Raw genomic sequence first — 19,833 nt, 5'->3', positions numbered from 1 at the left:
GAACCATCCTTGCCATCATCAGTGGAATGGTCGTCATGCAACAACGCCTTCACCAACTCCATATCGCCACACCCGTCACCTCGACCTCGCCACCATCTCACTAGCGCACTCAAGAAGACCTCTCTCCAACCTATCAGCTCCCGCCCTGCCTACTTTTCCTACCACCTTCTGCGAACGCGTGGCGGGTAGCTACCTATCTCCTTGTAGATCTTCTTCTATGTTATTCACTCTGCTTCCAATCTGCTCCATCTGATTCTTTCGAACGGAGAGATACTTGCTTTGCGACGCCGTTCGGGTCCGAGGACAACGTGGGCCGTTGCCTGGAGAGCTGCCTCTTGCTTGTCGAGCTCGTCTATAAAGGTGTGGTGTGTGCTACTGTTCATCCCAACTCTCCATATCATCACAAAACAATCACTTCTTTTTGATCTTACTACTTTCGACAACAGAAAGCATGCCTTCAGTCAACTACTACAACCAAAGCGCTCCCTTCTGGGACTGGGTAGCCTCCATGGAAGAAGCGGGCCAGAATCACCCAATGTTCGCCAACCGTAGCGGTGATGATAACAACAACGAGGCCAACAACACCTTCGGCGGACAAAACCCTTGGGTTCAAGGATGGCCAGCGTTCGGGTTCGGTGGACCGTTTGCCTTCCGAGGACGTGGCGGCCACGGACCACACGCCCACCGTGGCCCTCCTTCTCAAGACCAAGCCCCGCCTGAGAACAACGCCGACACAGAGGCAGGCCCGTCCAACACCACCGCTGATGCTCAGCCCTCCTCCGAGCAATCACAAGAACAACCTCGAGGTCCAGGCTCACACCGTGGACGAGGCTGTGGTCCCCGAGGCCGCGGTCGTGGACCCTGGGGCAGCAGAGCCGGACCACACCACGGTCCTCCCGGCTTCCCACCTATGGGCGGCTTCGGTGCTCTGGCCAACATGTTCCAAGAGCAGCTCTTCGGCCAGCAAGAAGCCAGCAAAGACTCGAATGACGACTTCAAGCCCGAAGTCGACGTCTTCGACACTCCTGAGTCCTTCGTCGTGCACGTCTCCTTGCCGGGAGCCAAGAAAGAGGATGTCGGTGTCAACTGGGACGCGGAGAAGTCTGAGCTGAGCGTCGCTGGTGTGGTGTACCGACCTGGGGATGAGGAGTTCTTGCAGACGCTCGCATTGAATGAGCGCAAGGTTGGAGTTTTTGAGAGGAAAGTGAGGTTGGGGAGCAGGGCGAATCCAGCTGCTGTCGATATGGATGCTATTACAGCGAGGATGGAAGACGGTGTCCTGAGGATCGAGGTTCCAAAGCTTGATAGTGGGTACGTTGAAGTGAAGAAGGTGGACATTGAGTAGGGTGGAGGTGCCCTAGACGAGAAGGTGATGGGTATACTACTATATATAATATTAGGGAAGGTCGTGATGACACAAGCTGCACTTATGTAGCGTACGACAAGAAGAGAACTGAGAAACGTCTTTCTGAAATCCATATTCCACTTACCTTTGGTTCCGTGAACACTACCCAATGCTGGGATATGCTTCCCGTTCCTGCAATGCTTGAAAAGAAGGCCATGCTGCCCTTCGTTGCCCTCTTAGCCCCGGCGAGAGAGGGTATAGTAGAGATCGCGGCCTACTTGGGCATCAGCTATGATGCCTAGGGGAGGCAAGGCAAGCGAGAAGGCGAAGCATCTCATCCGAAGATAGAAGCTCAACTGTGGCCTTACAACCTGACGTGACACCATGCTGGTGAGCATCTCTTCCCTAATTGTCCAGCAAATCTTGATGACTCCCCATCTGCTGTACTAGAGCTGCGGCCTGCAACACTCGTCGACAAGGTGTTTTCTCCGAGTCGTGGTTACAGCCAACATCGATACAAAGCTAGGTCACTGTTCTTGCTCTGCGCCGCCAACCAAAATTCGATCTTGCGCAAAGCAACTTCATCATTCTCCTGCGCGGAGACAGCGTACTCCTCATCTATCCAGCCGGGAGTGCCCGCTGAAACTAGCTGCTCGCCAAACCTTTTACACGACCCGAAGTCGATGATGACCGGCCGGTCGTCTTTGTCGAGGAGGACGTTCATAGGATTGAGGTCATTGTGTGCCAGTCCAAGCGAGTGCAGATGTTCCACACCCGCACGTATCCCGTCCATGCAAGCAGCAGTGTTGAAGGGCAGGGGCCGGTCTTCATAGCGGTACAGGAGTAGAACGTCGTATTTGTCGAGAGCTAAACCCGTCACCCGCCCGTCCTTTAATGTACATCCGTGATATCTGATGAGGTTTGAATGAGGGCGTGGCTTCAGGAATTCCAGCAGCTTGGCCTCTTCAATCAGCAACCCCGGCAGAAGCGCAGCTACGTCTGCATCGTCGAAGCCCGTCAGCTGGGGCCTTTTGATGTAGATACTGGTCACATCACCGGAGCGCGGGTGGAAGGCAGTGATAGATGGCGTCGCCAGTGAGTAGATTTGCTCGTCCGGTATTTGCTTCAAGGTGCGTTTGAGGTCCTCGACAGTCAGATCATGTTTTCGGACACCAGGCAAGCGACCAAACCACGCGGCGCCCGAGTGGTCGATGTACCCGTGAGTGGACCGTAAGAATGCACCCGTCTCAGCGTCCTCAATCTCGGAGAGTACTGCCAGGTCCCGCTTGGAGCGAATGTCTGGCGTATCGTCCACTGGGACACCAGGACCATCCGGCCGTTCTGGTAGCGTCGCCATCTTCTCAGTAGATAGTCTGGCCTCATCTTCACCACCATCCACGCGGACGCCCTGAACAGCGATCTCTGTGGCTTCATTCGATCCGTCGGGCAGCCTGCTGCATTGTTCCAGACTCACTTTGCCCGGATATTGCGCACTCATTTCGCATCCAGTCAAGTCCTAGAGGGTGCTCAAAGGCCGTGGTAGTTTTGAAAATGAGGAGAGGGCTGCAGCAAGGTACGAGACCAGCCAGGTGCGAGAGCGGCAACCAACATTCAATGGCTACGCAGCTCCTTCATCTCGTCTACTGTCGACCATCTGATTTCTCGACAGGGGATGTAATGACAGAGGCCATGTTTCTGGAGTACTGTAATTTCAGGTGGCACAGGAAGTGATTATGATGGACAATGCATTTGCTTCTTCTGCTCGCACTCGCTTCCGCTCAATGAGCGATCACATTGATCATATCTGGGACTTCGCCAGCCTCTGCGAATGTCTCAACCGACTATTTTCATAGACTCCCTGCTTGATGATAGACATGATTGACAGATGCGCAGCAATGCCTTCCCAACATGTAATGGACAACGAAAGACGACAGCAATACAATCCCAACAATCGACTCAGACCGACATCGCCAACACTCACACTCCAGCCGTAGAACGAACAAATCTCATACCATAGCATCGCCAACGGCATAAGCACCGGCGACTCTATCCCCGCCGCCGCAGTCTTCGCCTCCCTCTTCGCCCTCCCCACGCTCGCCAACCTCTTCCGCCTCTTCCAACACTGCGCCTGGTTCTGCATCCCCATCGTGGTCGGCGGGACAAGTACGTCCTCCCCTCCCAGTTCCGACAAACCCCCATCATACCCACCAGTCGCAAGAACTCCCCATCAGCGGAAACAACCAGCTTCATCACCCGCGCCCTCTCCAGCAACAACCCCACCTCCACCGTCCCCAAAATCATTCAGGCCCTCTGCATCCTCCTCGCCCCCGTCCTCTTCGCCCCCGTCCTCTTCGCCACCGCCATCTACACGACGCTCGGGCGGCTCGTGCGCACGACGGGCGAGGAGAAGCACTCGTTGTTGCGGTCGACGTGAATCACCAAGATGTTCGTCGGCGGGGACGTCGTGTGCTTCGTCACGCAGGCGGTTGGCGCTGGTGTCATCGCCGGTGGAGGCTCGACTTCGCTGGGTGGTGAGATCGTATTTGGCCGAGTTGGTACTGCAGATTGTCGTGGCTGGGTTTTTTTGTCGCTGTGGGGATGGTGTATCATATCAAATAGGCCCAGCATCCGAATTGGCGGTCGGCCGGGATCCCGTGGGCGAAGCATATGGTCACGCTGCATGCGATGAGCGTGGCGATAACTTCATGCAACATTTAGCGGGTGGTGGAGTATTGTATGATGGGTGGTAAGTTGGATCTAGGACGCTGCTGCGATCTTCGCTGACTTGTCGCAGACGACGGGTACATCATGTCCCACAAGTGGACGTTGTACGTCTTCGGTTCGGCGATGATGGTGGGTGTGCTGGCCGTCAGCATCCGGGGCTACAGTCTGTACAAGCAGAGCTATGAGACTTGAGTGTCGAGAGCATTGAGGCAGACGAGTTCGCTCAATTGCCGGCTTGATCGCTGAGGTTGGACAAGGGTTGCGGCATGATAAGAGACGATGTATGAATAGATGGTATAGATTCCGAGAACAGAATGAAATTGGTTGGTCGAATGCGAATGCGGCTTGTTGTTGTACAGCCGCACCAGCTGGGCGAAGCAACTCACCTGCAACCTTCAGCTTCAAAGGCACCTACCGTGACTGTTGAGTACTTCAAGCAGGACCTAGATCCTCATATCAGCGAAATTTCAAACTTGAAAATTCAAGTCATGCGTATCAAGCCGCACAAGAAGACGAGAAAGGGCTGCTATTGTTGCAAACGCAGACGCGTGAAATGCGACGAAGCCAAACCCAGCTGCTCCAACTGTCAGGACCGCGAGGAGGCGTGTCACTATCCTTATCAAAAGTCGGAGCCAGTCTCACTGAACGAAAAGCGACAGCTGGAGCTCCGCCTATCGCATCAATGGTGCACGGAAACTTGCCGCAGCTTTACGTCTCAGCAGACAGTCCTCCTCCGCGACCACGCCATTGAGCAAGCACAGAGCCACGTCTTTCTAATGGACGCTATCTTCGCACTTTCAGCGGCGCACCTGGCAAGCAAGACGACTGCGGCTCCGAAAGCGCTCCTTCAAGCGTCACTGCGATATCACACCGACGCTGTTAGTGCGCTGCAAGCAGCAGTGGAATCGTCGAACCTGGAGGCGGTCTTCCTCGCTTCCATCCTGACTATGGCGACGTCTGTGGTGCTGCCGCTACTACATGGAGAGAGCGCTGCGCAGTGCTTGCTGCATATTCAAGGCTTCTTGAAAGGCGTCTGGACCATCATCGACCTGAACCCGGATGCTTTTCTCAATGGACCTTGTGCCAGCATGTTCGGCCAGACGTCGGCGCAGGAGTGTGTTGCCTCTGTGGAGGACCTGGAGGCGATGCGACGACTGCGAGAGCTGAGAGAACTGCAAGCTGGTGATCAAACGTACGACCGCACTATCGACGAGCTGGAGTTGTGCTTTACGCGCAATCGCAAGCGAGCTATCAGCTGGGTGAAGAAGACATGGCCCGGATTCATCGATGCAGTCTGCAACCACGAGCCGTTCGCGTTATTGGTGCTGCTCCATTGGGCGGTGGCGCTCTGTGGTCTGGAGGAGATGTGGTGGGCCAAGTACGCCGGGCAGGCACTGGTGGAGGAGCTGGCGAATGTTGGACTGGAGTCTCAAGGGGAAGAATGGGCTGCGGCAGTATCGTGGGCGAAAGACCAGGCAGCTCAGACAGCTTGACTATAGTCTTTCTGGTCATATTGGTGTTCGTGTATTTGGTGACAAAGGTACCGGCAGCCCCGGCAGCGGTTCGTGTTAGCTCCAATGTTGTCTAATGTACTGGGTATCATTGAAAGCCACGAGGGTGTCCCTTGTCTCCTTGATGGAGGGTGCCTCCAGTACTGGCCCGCCACTGCAGTGGTAGTAGGTACACGGCAGCGTAGCTTTTGTGCCGTCCCGTCCCCTCTACACCCCAAGACTACGCCTGCGTCACCCCTACACCTGACCTGCCATGCATGTAGCCATCGAGGTCCTGATCAGAGTGATGGTCAAGCGATGAGAAGTTCCATATCAGCGGCTGAGCCTCATCCTGGCTGGCACGAAAAGTTGGTCTTGGGGCCCAATCGTGGACAAGGTTGCTGCTTGCATATGCAACCCGCCTGCAAGGTTTCCAGAGCTCCAGCTCCCGACGAATGGGAGGTAGAGCGATCGGCACATCGAGGCTCCTCAACGGCATCGCCAGCCATCCGAATTCTTATTAGAAGCGAAGAGAGACGAGGAGTCTTGTCGATGTCGTCAAGCATTGTGTAGTGAAAAGACAAGGATTGTTTCGAGGCTCGTCAAAATCTCGTGCAACCAAGGCTGAACATGGGTCCGGGTCTGTAGAAGGACGAGCTCGGGCCAAGAATACTGTGTTTATCCAATGTTTGGTTCTGACTTCTTCGACCCACCAAACGATCCGCCCGTGAAATCGCATGAGAAGCGCTGTCGAGGAAACACATACGACTGGCAACCTATCGCGCCCATCAATACACACTGCGCGTCAATCACCGAGTCTCACGAACACCGACGAACGAACCCACCAATCTGGCGTAGCAACGACTGCTGTACGACCTCCAACGGAACGAGCACCGCTTTTGATACCACAGCATGAATGACGGAGCTCGAAGACTACAACTGCTACCGGTGAAGAAGACACGAGGCTGCACCCTGCATGAGTGCGACTCGAGAACAGCCAACTCGTGGTAGGCGGCCAAAGACAAGGTATGTCACTAATTTCCTTATACAAGTCGCGAAGATGGGCAATCAACCTTCCCGAGAGTCGCGGAACAAGAGGTCGAAGAAGAGCAAAGGCTCGAAGAGCAAGACATCGAAGACCAAGGCCTCCAAGAGCAAAGCGTCGCGCAGCAAAGCGTCGGAGAGCAAAGTGGCCGAAGAAAGACCACTCTTACGGGAGAATCTACACACACATACTAGTCAAGTCGCTCAGGCTGCTGCTCGCGCTGCCTTTCGGGGCGAGAATCGTCCTTCACGGCATGTTACAGCTACAAAACCGATCACTGACTGGCTCTCAGACTTTCCAGATACTCCGGCTCCGCCAATGCCCTCGCCGAATGCCGCACAGATTTCGCCTACGAAGAAGGGAGCGGATCTGGGGCGGGACTTAGCCAGGAAGAGATCGCAAGACTTCAAGTCCAAGATCGAAGGTTGGAATGAGGGTGGAGCGGGTGTTGCGCAAGAGCAGAATGAGGTTGTTGTGGTCGTAGAGGAGGAAGAGGAGGCGGTGAACCATGGCGCAGATCAGAGCGGCAGTGAGGCGGCAACAGCAGATCCCGTCCCAACCACGCCGAAGACGCCAAAGTCGGACGGCAAGGCTGCGAACAACCAAGCGTCGAACCGCAAAACTTCGCGAGAGATCGATACACAGAAGAAGGCATGGGTGAGACGAAGGTCAAAACCAGCGGTTGAGATATCGCCAGACGTCAAAGCGGCCACAACGCCTAAGAAGCGTCTGGTCAGCGATGGCCACTGGCGCAGAGATCGCGTGGTAAAGAAGGAGGAGCCTAGTCCTGAGAAGGATGAGAAGGATACTTCCAAGGACATAACCCCGAAGCCAGTAACTGTTCGTAGAAGTGTGGTCAGTGTTGGCTTAAAAGTGCCACCATCCACCCAGGACTTCGTGGAACAGCGCGAGCCGCGCAAGGTACCACGAAGATCCCGTTCGCCGGGATATGCTGACAATAGCGAAAGCGCGCCCGATTATGAGTCGCCCGGCACGAAGGTCTACGTCAAGCCGCGGCGGCGGCGGTCAAGGACGCTCGATGAGCAAGGTAAGGTGAGAGTACCGGCGTCGGATAGCAGCTTTACAGCCCCTTCTTCGGCCGGCAAGCCGAGCACGAGCACCGACATCACGACACCCGATCCATCACCAACGAAGGACTACACACCTCGACCACGCACTGCTCCTAAGGAGAGGACCGCAAGCAAGATTGTAGATGACGTGCAGACCCGCAATCGCTCTTCCGACGCGGAAGACGCGCCTCGTCGCGTCAGCAGAGGCAAGCAGAGGCTAGCACCCCGAGCTGAAGACGACAAGCCAGCGAAGTCTCGAATACCAGCAAACAAGCCTCCTCATACGCCTATACCGAAGTTTCCTGGCGGTGGTGGTCGCATTCAGGGATGGCTGGCTGAGATGCCAGAAGATCCATTTTCTGCTCCCTCAGAACCTTCCGTCGTATCCGATGAGCCTCGCCACACTAACAAGCGTACATCTGATGGTGACGAGTTGCTTGAGTCAAGTCGGCGGAGAAGCGGCGGCAGAGCGAGGCGATCAAAACCAAGTCCAGAGCCCGTCGTGACGCACGAGGCACCTCAAGGCTGGAACTCGATAGATGACTGGGTCAACGACTCAACCCCAACAAATCTGAAGCGTAGGGGTGCGCGCCGCAACACACAGTCTCCGGTTAAGGACCGGGCGGTACGTGGAGTGAGCGCGGCACCTTCGGACCGTCAATCGACCATTATGGAAGGCAGTGTGCTGTCGCGAGCTAGCGATGGCGATGAACCTGCGCTCAATGGGCCCGGACTCAAGCGCAGACTGACGAAGCATTCGGACCTGATGTCGGTGCTTTCTACAACACGCGATAATAACAGGATCGCGCCTGCGCGGAGCATGCGAACACGCCGGGTCAGCCGCAACAATGCTTCCGTCCCCGATTTGATGAACGAAATCTCTACGGACGAGCTCAAGTACCAGCGGGAACTGCGAACACTGGTCGATGGTGTCATACCGGTACTACTTACGTATGTCATCTCGAAGAGCGACGCGAGCAAAGCATCTGGTTCACGGAAGAGCTCTTTGCACGACAATCCAGCCTTGACGCAACCAATCTACGACATGGGAGTATCGCTTGAACGACTCAAGACTAGCCACAAGCGGATACCGATGCACGACGCGAACGAGCTTCTGTTGTGGGCGCAGACAACCGCCAAGGTCTACTCAGAGTACCTAAGGGTGTGGCGGCTGGGCTTTGAGGACATAGTTGTCAACCTGGCGCCCGCTAACGAGTCCAGCAATGATGGCTCTTCGAAGTGGGACAACGGCATCCAGCAACCCGGCAAAGACACAGCAAGCAGCGATGAACAGGTGGATGTCGCCTACCTCCTCAAACGACCTTTGGTGCGCATCAAGAACCTGAGCAAGACGTTGAAAGCGATATGCCAGATCAAGCCATCAGCACTTGCAGACGATGTTGCCGCTGCATACCAGGACCTCGTCGCAGACGCTCGACAACGATCAAATGATGAGCGCGCACGATTAGAAGATGAAGCAGCTGCAGCAGTCGACCCTACGCGGGCACGCGACCCGCGAAATCTGGTGCAGCTCAATGGCGTCAGGATTGACCCAGCCAGAAGTGTGCGGGCTAGAGACTACTTTGACATGGAGCTCTACCACTCGAGCGGACAGCAAGTCGGCTGCAAGGTCGAGCTCATAAGACGAGACAACCCACCAAGACTCAGTGGAGCCGGAGATGTGCTATTCTGCGAAGTGGACGTGTCTGGACGCTGGCTTCTCTTCCCACCTATTCTCGCCAATTATGTCACGGCACGCAGAGGCGACAAGGACGGCGAGCTCGTGGTCATGGTCCGCGGCCTCACAGCAACTGAGGCTGAGTGGCGTGAGGTCATGTCTCTACAATCAAGCGAGGATCAGTCCGAGGAATGGCTCGATATGCTCGGATCCGACCCCATGCCTCCTAGACTCACACGGCAGTCGAGTTTCAATGCGCTCAGGATACCTTCGAGAAGCTACGATGAGCCTCCGTCACCGACTGAATCGGAGGTACCCATCGGTGAGCAGGCGGGAGCATCGGCGCCTAGATGGGACGGCAGCGAGGTTAATAGCTCGTTTGACGAGCCATCTTTTGCACAATCACCAAGTGCGAGGCCGAAGCGGTATCATGGCGCTGCCTCTTCTCCGCGAGCACACATTGATACGATTGCTGAAGAGCGGCCGAGCAGCGCACATGACCGTCTCCCCGAAAATCAGAAGCGATCAAGATACCACCATGTCAGGTCTAAGACTGAGGGGACTTCTGGTCATGAGTCTAATCGGCCAGGGATGGACTACAGCACCTGGTCGCCGTCTCCAGAGCATGCCTCAGACTACAGTGCTGATGAGGATGACCGACCTGCCGGAAGGCCGACGATGCATAGACGGACTTCTTCTGTGCCCTCTCAAGACATGCCGACGATCAATAAGCTTAGGAAGACCACTGCGCCTAAGGAGGGCCTTCGTGGTACTGCGACACCGAAGACACATGTCGAGGACCCGTCGTCTGCGCCGGCTAAGCTGCAGAAGAAATCGCCTAACAAAGACGACTCCAGGTTGCCACCAACGCCTACGCAATCGTCGAGGCCAAGCTCCATGGGCTTGCGATCTGGATTACTGCCATCACTCACGCCAGCGTTCATGAAGAAGCATCGCCGGTCATCGTCGCCGCTCAAGCATGAGTACGAACCTTCAACCGCCAGTGACTCTTATTCTGATAGCGAATACTCTGATGAAGACGATGGCGAGTCCATCACATCCGAGTCGACAGTGGATGAGGCTATCTCAACTCTCGGAGAGCTCAAGGACTTCACCAGACCACTGAACGTCAAGCCTGCGAGAGCTCCTTCGCCCAAGTCCTCGCCTTCGTTTGATCAACCCGAGGATACTCTGCGGCCCTCCGACTCACCTTCGCAAGCACCATATCGGACTGTACCGCCAAGCACAAATGGCTCTGCGAAGTCACTGGCTTGTATCCTCTCATGGAACGATCGCGGATCATGGGACAGCATGCATCCAGAAGAGTGCGAGATAGTGGTTACGCCCGGCTTGATCGAAGCCTTCGACCTAGCACAAGCTCATGCTGTCGCCGGCAAGATTAACGACCTTTCGGGCGCCAGTCCATCGACACATGGTGTCAAGCCTCTGATCGCTTTGGAGTTGACGCCACTTGTACCGCTGCGCCGTGGCACTGCTCTCGACATCTCAATCCGCTCTCCACCGACAGCAAACTCCGTGTTACGTATGAGCGGCAACATTATGCTCCGCTCGCGCAGCCCAGAAGAGTGCGAGAGGCTCTATAACCTGATCAACCGCGCTCGCATTGATAACCCGACCTGGATCGCTCTTCAAAACGCCCGGGGACCAATGCCAACCAGCAACTGGGCCGAAACAATGGACCGCAGGAACGCGGCGCGAGGCAATGGCTCACCGTCATGGATCAAGTCGCTGTCGCGCAAGGGCAGCAGCTACCGCTCTAAAGGTGCCCGATCGGCTTCTATCGCTGGCAGCCAGTCTTCCGTCGGCACAATGAATTCTGCCATGTCTGCCCTCCGCAAATTCAGCAACGGGAGCCGCATCTTCAATATCGCCAAGAGCACCATCGTGTCACGAGAAGGCACGGGGAGTTCCGGCAGCGACTCCCTTGATTCAGGCGCTGCTACACCTACGTTTGATCTTAATATGGGCACACCCCTCGGCGTCACGAATACCAAATGCCGCCTCTACGCTCGCCACGATGCGTCGAAGTGGCGGGACATGGGCTCCGCGCGTTTGACGATCATGCTCCCGCCTCGGCCTGATCCTAGTATACCCGTGGATCCTAGTACGACGGGCATGACGAAGCGGGTGCTTGTAACGGGCAAGTCGAGGGGTGAGCAGTTGCTCGATGTCACGCTTGAGGAGCGATGTTTCGAGCGCATTGGGAGGACGGGGATTGCGATTACAATATGGCAGGAGCTTGTGGGACCGGATGGGACGCTGGGGAGAGCGGCGGCCACCGGCGGGGTGGGGTCTTCGCAGACGAGGACGTTTATGCTGCAGATGAAATCGGTAAGTCATGTTGCTATCCCCTGATTGATGATGAGCTGTTGCTGACATTTTGGTAGGAACGAGATGCAGCGTTCACTTTCAGTATGGTCGGGAAACTGCGGTACTAGGCGTACCGTTGACATTTCCTGACGCTGTTTTCCTGACGCTGTTGCTGGTGCTTTTCTACGGCGTTTACAGCTGCAACAATAAGGGTTTAGCGAGGTGCTTGTGGTGTACTTTTGCTTGTGTCTATACATTGCTCTGCTGGTGAGCTGCACTAATGACTTGTTATGATTTGTACATATGTACGTACGTACCAGACCTGCCGCTCTAGGCGTCTCATCTCAATACCGCCCTTCGAAAGCGTCGAGTTTGTTCTTCGCAGCTTCAGCAACAGCCTCAGCAATCGGCGTCTCCCCGCCTACACAATCAATCGCCATCCCAATCGTCGCCTCCTGCTTCATACACTCCACCACCACAGCCGCAACATCCTCCCTCGAAATCACCAAACTCAAATGCACCTTCCCTGCTGCCACCTTGCCCACCCCCTTCTCCTCACTCAACCCCGTCGGCCGCACGATCGTGTAATCCAACCCCCTCCTCCCATTCTCCGTCACTAGACTCCTGTCGGCAGCGAGCTTGGATTCCATATACGTCCCTATGGCGCCCCAGACCTTCCGACTCCGATCGCGGTCCGCATCATCGTACCATTCCGGCTCCGGCTTCTCGCGGTCCCGGACGTCGATGGCGGAGACCATGATGAAGCGTTTGACACCTGCTTGGGCGGTGACGTCCATGGAGCGGATGGCTGCGTCACGGTCGACTTTTCTTGAGCGCAAAAGATCAGCTGGTTAGAGAGTGTCTTCAAGAACGTTTGGAGAGTGATATGTACCTGGTTCTTTCGGGATTGCCTCCTCCGGCGCCGGCGGAGAAGACTACCGTGGTGGCAGAGGTAGATTTGATGGTGCTGGTGAGGTCGGCGGTTGAGGCATCTTCGAGCGACTGGACGATGGGCGTGCCTCCGAGGGATTGGATGGAGGATTGTTGGTCTGGGTTGCGGATGAGGGAGTAAACTGTGTGGCCTTGGGAGGAGAGCTGGCGGGTCAGGTGGCGGGCTACTTTGCCTGAGCCGCCGAGGATGAGTGTTGTTGGGGCCATGGTGGGATAGATGTGTCGCGTGCGGTCTCGGTGTATTCCAGGGATAGGAACAACTGAAGACGAGATTCTGGTATGTATAGTAAAGACTGCTCGATGACCAAGCTCAATGGAGGTCGGGATGAAAATCTCGAATAGGAAAGAACCTATGATGGAGTACATGTACTTAGCTTCTGCCGCAGTTCTCCATACTCTGAACGCAGTCTCCGGGTCTAATGACAATCTTTGAGGGGTCTCCAGAGCCTCTTGCTTCTGGAGATGAGGTCACGGATGGCTGGAGGATTGTGTAGGCGTTGTCATGTGCTTACATGTGCTTTAGGGTCCTCGGCTAGATTCCGAAGCGGAATGAGGAGTAAAGCTCACGGCAGTTGATGGTCTTGGTGACACGGCTCAGTATAGAAGGGAGATGTTCTCCGAGAAGTTGGGTATATTATCAAGTTGCATACGTCCATATCGACTTTGGTGTCTGAACGGAGAAATTGATCATTGGTACTGCGAACGTCAATCATCATGGCTCAATCACAACCCAACGGCAATTCCGCCCAAGCAAAGACAGTAGGCTACATAGGTCTGGGAAACGCTGGCTACCCATTGGCATCCACCCTCGCACGCGCAGGCTACCAATTAGTAGTCCGAGATGCGGACCCCTCGCGAGCCGAACAATTCAGCAAAGAGCACTCAGACGCCGCCCAAGCAACAAAACCGGACGATGCGTCTGCGTTCAAGGATGTAGACGTCCTAGTAACCATGCTCCCCAACGGCTCCATCGTGCGAGACGTTCTCCTAGGCTCATCCGGAGTAGCTTCAGCCATGAAATCCGGCAGCGTAATCATCGACACCTCATCCTCCTCGCCCTTCCACACCCGCGAGACTGGCAAGCTTCTTCAAAAGGCCAACCCAGGCGTTACGCTCATCGACTCGCCGGTAACGCAGGAATACGCCCACGCGTTGGCGAAAGGCGATGCTACGCTAATGGTCGGTTGCTCCGATCAAGCTGCCCTGGATCTGGCGATGCCGGTGTTGAAGGTGATGGGCAAGCATGTGTTTGTGATGGGTGAGCTGGGTGCCGGCCACGCGATGAAGACGCTGAACAATTACACCAGCGCTGCGAGTATTATGGGGTTGTGCGATGCCCTGATTACCGGGCAGAAGTTCGGCTTGGATCCGGCGAAGATGGTTGATGTGATGAATGTCGGGACTGGCGTTAACTTTAGCACGAAGGAGAGCTTTCGGACGGACGTGAGTAGATCCTGCTTTGCATTCGGTCTGAGTTGTAACGCTGACAAAAATGCTGAAAGGGACTCACAAGAAACTTCGCTTCTGGGTACCAGCTCAGTCTGTTGCTGAAAGATATGAAGATCGCAAGGACTCTAATAGATGAGATGGGACCGCATTCGGCGTTGTCTGACTTGATCGTGGACTCTTTTGCTGAATCGGACAAGATCGCGGGCCCCGGAGCCTGCCACACGCAAGTAATCGAAGGATGGGAGAAGAGAGCCGGTATACAGCTGAAGCAAAAGAAAGAATGAAAAGACTCTTTCGAATTCGTATAGAAGAAGAGTTGCAAACTCTCGCAAGCACGACAGCACGCCGGACTCCGTTGCTCATCTGCCATGCGGGTATCATGATCGTGATAGCTAGAATTGGTCTGTGGAGGGGTCAGTAGAGTGCTATGTAGTAAGAAATTTAGTTGCCACTCACCCAAAGTCATGCTCATACTAACATCCGTATTCTCAACCATCTTGGTAAACTCCTCGAAGCTGATTTTGCCATCCTGATCCAGATCCGCCTCCATAATCGTCTTGTCCACTATCTGCTGCAACTGCTGGTCCTTCAAGTTGCTGCCCACCATCATCTTGAGCACGATAAAAAGCTCGCCGTTGCTGATGTAGCCGTCACGGTCAATGTCGTACACCTTGAATGCGAACCGTAGCTTTTCCTCCTTGTTTCCCTTTGAGCTGAAGGCGCTCAGCCCGGACACGAACTCCTGGAAGTCGACGTCGCCGCCTCCGTCTTCGTCGAAGATCGCGATCATGCGGGTTGCGAGCGGGTTGGAGGAGACTTGGGGGAGGGCGAGGAATTCATCGCGCTCGATTGTGCCGGAGTTGTCCTGTGGTCGTATATCAGCATACATATGCTTCTGTACCATCTCCCCTGGCTTGTCGTACCTTGTCGAGTTTCATGAACCGTTTTCTTAAGCGATCGACTTCCTCCTTGTCGACTGTTGGTGTCAATGTCAGCTTTGATATTGTCGTGGTTACCGCCCCGGCGGTATGCGTGTCTTGAACATACAATTGCTCCCCTGCACGATGTTCTCGAGCATCTGCGAGTTTGCGTTCCCCATCTTGACGGCAGTTGAAGGTTGTTGTAAGGAGCTGAAGTCGGTCTCGTGCTGCTGCTGCTCTGCAACTTTCTCGAAGTCGCCCGCCAACCTCACTGCGGGGATCGGCAGGGTCAGATCGACTTTCGCTTCCGCCCGAGACTTTAGGCACGTCCACACATATGGCACGAGCTTTGCCATACATATCACCCTCCATCCATTGAAACAACTCCCTCAATACCATCATCATCACCATGTCGCACCTCCAGGACGCAGCCATCCAAGCCGCCGAAACACTACAAACCGCCCACATCAAGCACGATCCTTCCATCGAGCAGGACCGCGCGCCGAGCACAGCAGCAGACACGAAAGAGACGGTACAGCTAGAGCCATCAGCGGACGAAGATATCGATGCGATATCCGATGTCGAAGAAGACGAGATTCCCGCCTCGGTGTTGCGACCTCCGCCGCGCCGGCCAGCACTGCCACCGCTACCGGATTTGAGGTTCGAGCAGAGCTACTTGGCGAGCATCAAGGATACGAAAGGCTGGCAAGGAGTCACGTACATCACGATTCGTGATCAGGTCCTTATGCCTCTTGTGCAAGGAATAGCATGGACGTTGATCGTTGCTGGCTGGAGGCACTGGAACAAGGCTACCAAGTTCAGTGGGCAGAGCGTTGGCGCGAAGGTCAGGAGGTGGTGGTGGGGTGTTAATAACTGGAAACTTCCTGAGGAGGGCACGCTTCGAGACGAGAAGTTGGCTTCTTCAGCGGCTGAGTTCTACGAGGCGGAGGCGAATGCTGGCTCTGATTGAGGTTGAAAACATCCCTGTGGTTCAGCACACCTTGCTCCGCCCCTGTTACATGAGGAGGTCAGCATCCTGGACCCGGCCTTATCATGACACGATGCTTGAATCCAAGGAGCCTGGTATTCACGAGCCTGAGGATGTCTCCGCCCAAACAGAATGATCTCTCGACAATTCGCCCACCGAGATGATGCAACTATCCTGACATTGACAGTTCTCCATCAAAGACATGGACACAAGTCACCCGTATAGAAGCGCCGAGCGACTTGGGCCACTGACTCAGGTATCGGCTTGAGTAGTGCCTGAGGCATTATGTGCGAAACCTTTACGAAATACATTCCGGAGGCATGACTTGGACGCCCACGCATCCACCGATCACGGACGCATGAAACCTATTCCAACCAACAGGACCAGCCAACAGCGACATCGCAATGCAACAGTGAGAAGCTTACTGTGTCCTCAGCATATTATGGAGCATTGCTAGCAGGGATGTCAGTGTCGAGAACTCTGCTTTGAGGTTCCCGAATGACCACCATGTACTACTTTTAGAGTAAGCTCGCATGCCGGAGTGGTTTGCAGGGAGGAGTGGTGGCGCTTTCGGCAAGGTGCCGAGTACTCAGGGCGTGGGACAGAACCTAGAACATCTCTACGACGAATGAACGCCGGCCAGCCCACGCCCCAAAGCCGCCCAGAATATGCAAGAACGCGAGTGTTGCTGGATGCGGAACGGCGGTAAGCTACGGCTTGTGCTAAGAGCTTCTGGAACTGCTTCCATGACCTGCAGTGCCACGTGCAATCGACCTAGATGATGGTCCATGTATACCATGTCTAAGATCTTCCCTCCAGATCAATCAAACTCAGACCGGGGCACTGGAACTGCGGATCCAGACCAAGGCCGACTTGTAGCTGGTGGGTTGGATTTTCGAGAGACTGGATGCTGTACTCCGGGAACTCGCCGTGCTGTTCGCCAGCAGGTTGGTGGGTTACCATCCATCTCAAGCATCAGCAGGGCGATTGCACGGTCACGATCGACTTGGATTGGAGGTGCATGGAGGGGCAGGATGCGACTTGGGGCTTGTCGTGGTTCTTTTGCAGCGTCTGGTGGATTGCGTTCGATTGCGTGCTTGCTATAGCTACAATCCGCCCAATGGCAACCACTTCCACGGTTTTTCTGTGCAGCGCTTATCGCAACGGCCCTGGGTAAACATGACGATCTTTTTATCCTCATTCTCACTTCCTCTAACACTGTCAAACTTGCAATCTTTCATCCTCAATGAAGTCCTGTTCTACGGCACAGCACGGGTGAAGTCAGCAGCCGGGCCAAGATCACAGCCGGAAGTCTCCCTAGGCATCGTTGATCGGGGCCCGCTCTCGAGGGTCTGCCATCCCACAATTGGCTCAACGTGCCAAAACCGTCCGAGTGACGGGCGCAAGCCACTCGACGCTTATGCGAGGGCAACCGCTTCTCGTTCGCATGTCGAGCATGTGTGGGACGCTGGTCGCGTCAGTGGTTCCGCCGTACTCCTCCGTCATGCCTGCCTCATTGCTGGGACTACTCCGTAACTTCGGTTCTGTTTGGTTGGCAGCACATGGCTCACACCCACTCCACGGGCAGTCTTGCCAGTGTAGGAGTGAATCCCACCGGATACACGAGCGGGCTTGAGGGAATTGTGTCCGGTCGGCAATTCAAGGTTTCTAGGATGGAGCTGCGGAAGTGCTCGTTCTAGTTACGATGGACTGACTTGGGTTGCATACTGTTGGTATATAAGGACCCGAGTTTTGCTCGAAAGAGTTCCTCTTTATCCACCCTGCTTCTCATTCATCTTGACTACCGAGTGAGTGGCTCTTTGAGTTCGCTGTCGCCGTTCTCAACAGTGGTCTTTTTATACAATTCGAAAGATTGTACTAGTACTGCCCACCCATACCATTCTGCTGGCAGAGAGAATCTTGGAACACAGCTCTTCTCGTCTGCTTCAGTATGGCTTCCGACCAAGCGTCGAAGAAGCCCATCTTTATGGCCACGCACCCACGTGCGTGCAGTACCGCTTTTGAGCGGGTGAGTCCTAGACCATTGCTAGTGAGGAGATTGTTGTTTGCTGATCAGATTGGCATAGGTTTTCATGACTCGGAGGAAAAGTCTTGCGACTATCCACGAGCCTTTTGGGGATGCTTTCTACTATGGCCCCGAGCGTATGGGCTCGAGGTTCGAGGAGGATGAGCGTGCGAGGGAGGAGAGCGGCTTTGCCGATTCTACTTTCAAGATGATCCTTGACAGGATTGAACAAGAAGGCGCTGAGGTAGGTTCTACTCGCCATATCGCAGCTGAATGGCGACCTCGCAGAGCTGCTGTCCGCAGGCCATGAACCCCATAACAGTACTGACGACTCCCAGGGCAAGCGCGTCTTCATCAAGGATATCACCTACTACATCGTGCCCCCGGAGAAGAAGCCTGGCCAACCGGCCCCCTCTCTCCAGGAAGTCAAGCGCGGCGTAGGCACCACCACCCCTCCGGGCGAGGAGACGACGGCCGGCGGCACCCCGCCACACGACTCTGCCGTCGATCTCGAGAGCCCGCCCAAGAGTCCGCCCCGGAGTCCTCCGTTCCCGTACGAGACTCCGGTCAACAAGCGCAACCCGACCGTTGTGCCGCGTGAGATTCTGGAGAAGTTCCAGTTCACGTTCTTGATTCGCCATCCCCGTAATGCGATTCCGAGCTATTACAGATGCTGCATTCCGCCGCTCGTGGAGCGGACGGGGTTCAATCCGTTCATGCCGAGCGAGGCTGGGTATGAGGAGTTGCGCCGTTTGTTCGACTATTGCAAGGACACCGGACTGGTTGGTCCGGCTGTTACTGGGCAGGACAATGCTGGACGGGAGAACCCGGCTGGTCAGCCGCAGATTACTGTCATTGACGCGGACGATCTGCTTGATGACCCAGAGGGCATCTTGAGGCAGTATTGCGAGTCCATCAACCTGGACTTCCGCGATGATATGCTGAATTGGGACTCGGAGGAGGCTCACGAGTTCGCGAGGGAGCAGTTCGAGAAGTGGGATGGCTTCCACGACGATGCGATCGGATCGAGGGACCTCAAGCCAAGGCAGCATGTAAGTTGTCGAATGTCCCAACTGCTTGTTCATTTGGGAATACCTGCTAACTGGTTATTGTAGAAGCATGCTCCAAAGAGCGATGAGCAGCTCTACTCCGAATGGGTCGAGAAGTACGGACAGGAGGCTGCCGATATGATCAAGCAGACCGTCAAGGACAATGTCGAGACCTACGAGTACTTGAAGCAGTATGCTATTCGTGTTTGAGGCACTGCGGAGGAAGAGGTAACAGAATCGTCAAATTTCCTTTGTCAACACTTGATGACTGCGAACGTTTTCCGATTGACTTTTCGTTGAAGTACGCCGAAATGAGAAGGCCTCACGGTCTGGTCAACGTTTTATATTTCTATCTTACACCGCCAAATTCGATGTGCGCCTTTCGGGCACGCCATATGCGGATCGATGTGGTGATCGAATGCGCCCGGGTTCAGCCGAAAGGGCTCTCGACGTCTCCCACATGTGACCACACGCGAGACATGAAGCGTGGTGTGCATCAACCTCTCTCATTCTATCGCTCTTTGTGAATCATTGAAATGCGCTATAAACAGGGAGGTCGTGACAAATTGCAGAAAACGCTATGGGTATGTCGCTGCTGTATTGTTCGCCATCGTCTTCTTAGACTATTTCCTGCTTCTGTATACCACATAGACCTCAACAGATGGTATCAACATAGCCGTACACAGTGCTGTGATCCTGTAGAAAAGCTCGTCTACCCAACGCCTCGCTCCCAGATACAAGACCAACCACAACTTACCCAGCCACGC

At 55.0% G+C, this 19,833-nt stretch overlaps 9 protein-coding genes across 9 annotated transcripts; 6 read left to right on the top strand and 3 right to left on the bottom strand.

Moving 5' to 3' along the window:
* Positions 1–451: 451 nt before the first annotated feature.
* LTR77_008266 (uncharacterized protein) lies at positions 452–1,345 on the top strand (the record flags this gene model as incomplete). The annotated part of the gene is made up of 1 exon (XM_064805499.1): positions 452–1,345. One exon carries the CDS (start codon positions 452–454, stop codon positions 1,343–1,345), a length of 894 nt encoding a protein of 297 aa, XP_064656604.1.
* Positions 1,346–1,844: 499 nt separating this feature from the next.
* LTR77_008265 (uncharacterized protein) lies at positions 1,845–2,843 on the bottom strand (the record flags this gene model as incomplete). Its single annotated transcript, XM_064805498.1, has 1 exon — positions 1,845–2,843. One exon carries the CDS (start codon positions 2,841–2,843, stop codon positions 1,845–1,847), a length of 999 nt encoding a protein of 332 aa, XP_064656603.1.
* A 1,714-nt stretch (positions 2,844–4,557) lies between these two features.
* Positions 4,558–5,562, top strand: LTR77_008264 (uncharacterized protein; the record flags this gene model as incomplete). The annotated part of the gene is made up of 1 exon (XM_064805497.1): positions 4,558–5,562. The coding sequence occupies one exon, from the start codon at positions 4,558–4,560 to the stop codon at positions 5,560–5,562; it is 1,005 nt and encodes a 334-aa protein (XP_064656602.1).
* A 1,057-nt stretch (positions 5,563–6,619) lies between these two features.
* Positions 6,620–11,811, top strand: LTR77_008263 (uncharacterized protein; the record flags this gene model as incomplete). The annotated part of the gene is made up of 2 exons (XM_064805496.1): positions 6,620–11,704; positions 11,761–11,811. The coding sequence occupies 2 exons, from the start codon at positions 6,620–6,622 to the stop codon at positions 11,809–11,811; spliced, it is 5,136 nt and encodes a 1,711-aa protein (XP_064656601.1).
* Positions 11,812–12,027: 216 nt separating this feature from the next.
* Positions 12,028–12,841, bottom strand: LTR77_008262 (uncharacterized protein; the record flags this gene model as incomplete). Its single annotated transcript, XM_064805495.1, has 2 exons — positions 12,028–12,511; positions 12,576–12,841. The coding sequence occupies 2 exons, from the start codon at positions 12,839–12,841 to the stop codon at positions 12,028–12,030; spliced, it is 750 nt and encodes a 249-aa protein (XP_064656600.1).
* Positions 12,842–13,348: 507 nt separating this feature from the next.
* LTR77_008261 (uncharacterized protein) lies at positions 13,349–14,367 on the top strand (the record flags this gene model as incomplete). The annotated part of the gene is made up of 2 exons (XM_064805494.1): positions 13,349–14,077; positions 14,137–14,367. The coding sequence occupies 2 exons, from the start codon at positions 13,349–13,351 to the stop codon at positions 14,365–14,367; spliced, it is 960 nt and encodes a 319-aa protein (XP_064656599.1).
* Positions 14,368–14,475: 108 nt separating this feature from the next.
* On the bottom strand, positions 14,476–15,359 carry CNB1 (Calcineurin subunit B; the record flags this gene model as incomplete). The annotated part of the gene is made up of 4 exons (XM_064805493.1): positions 14,476–14,486; positions 14,540–14,948; positions 15,007–15,059; positions 15,131–15,359. 4 exons carry the CDS (start codon positions 15,357–15,359, stop codon positions 14,476–14,478), a joined length of 702 nt encoding a protein of 233 aa, XP_064656598.1.
* Positions 15,360–15,412: 53 nt separating this feature from the next.
* On the top strand, positions 15,413–15,973 carry LTR77_008259 (uncharacterized protein; the record flags this gene model as incomplete). The annotated part of the gene is made up of 1 exon (XM_064805492.1): positions 15,413–15,973. One exon carries the CDS (start codon positions 15,413–15,415, stop codon positions 15,971–15,973), a length of 561 nt encoding a protein of 186 aa, XP_064656597.1.
* Positions 15,974–17,942: 1,969 nt separating this feature from the next.
* LTR77_008258 (uncharacterized protein) lies at positions 17,943–19,276 on the top strand (the record flags this gene model as incomplete). Its single annotated transcript, XM_064805491.1, has 4 exons — positions 17,943–18,020; positions 18,079–18,261; positions 18,287–19,069; positions 19,133–19,276. 4 exons carry the CDS (start codon positions 17,943–17,945, stop codon positions 19,274–19,276), a joined length of 1,188 nt encoding a protein of 395 aa, XP_064656596.1.
* Positions 19,277–19,833: the final 557 nt, after the last annotated feature.

This window comes from Saxophila tyrrhenica (genome assembly GCF_035928015.1).
Source record: "Saxophila tyrrhenica strain CCFEE 5935 chromosome Unknown scaffold_13, whole genome shotgun sequence".
NCBI classification, from domain to species: Eukaryota; Fungi; Ascomycota; class Dothideomycetes; order Mycosphaerellales; family Extremaceae; genus Saxophila; species Saxophila tyrrhenica.
This window is presented reverse-complemented; position numbering and strand designations above follow the sequence as displayed.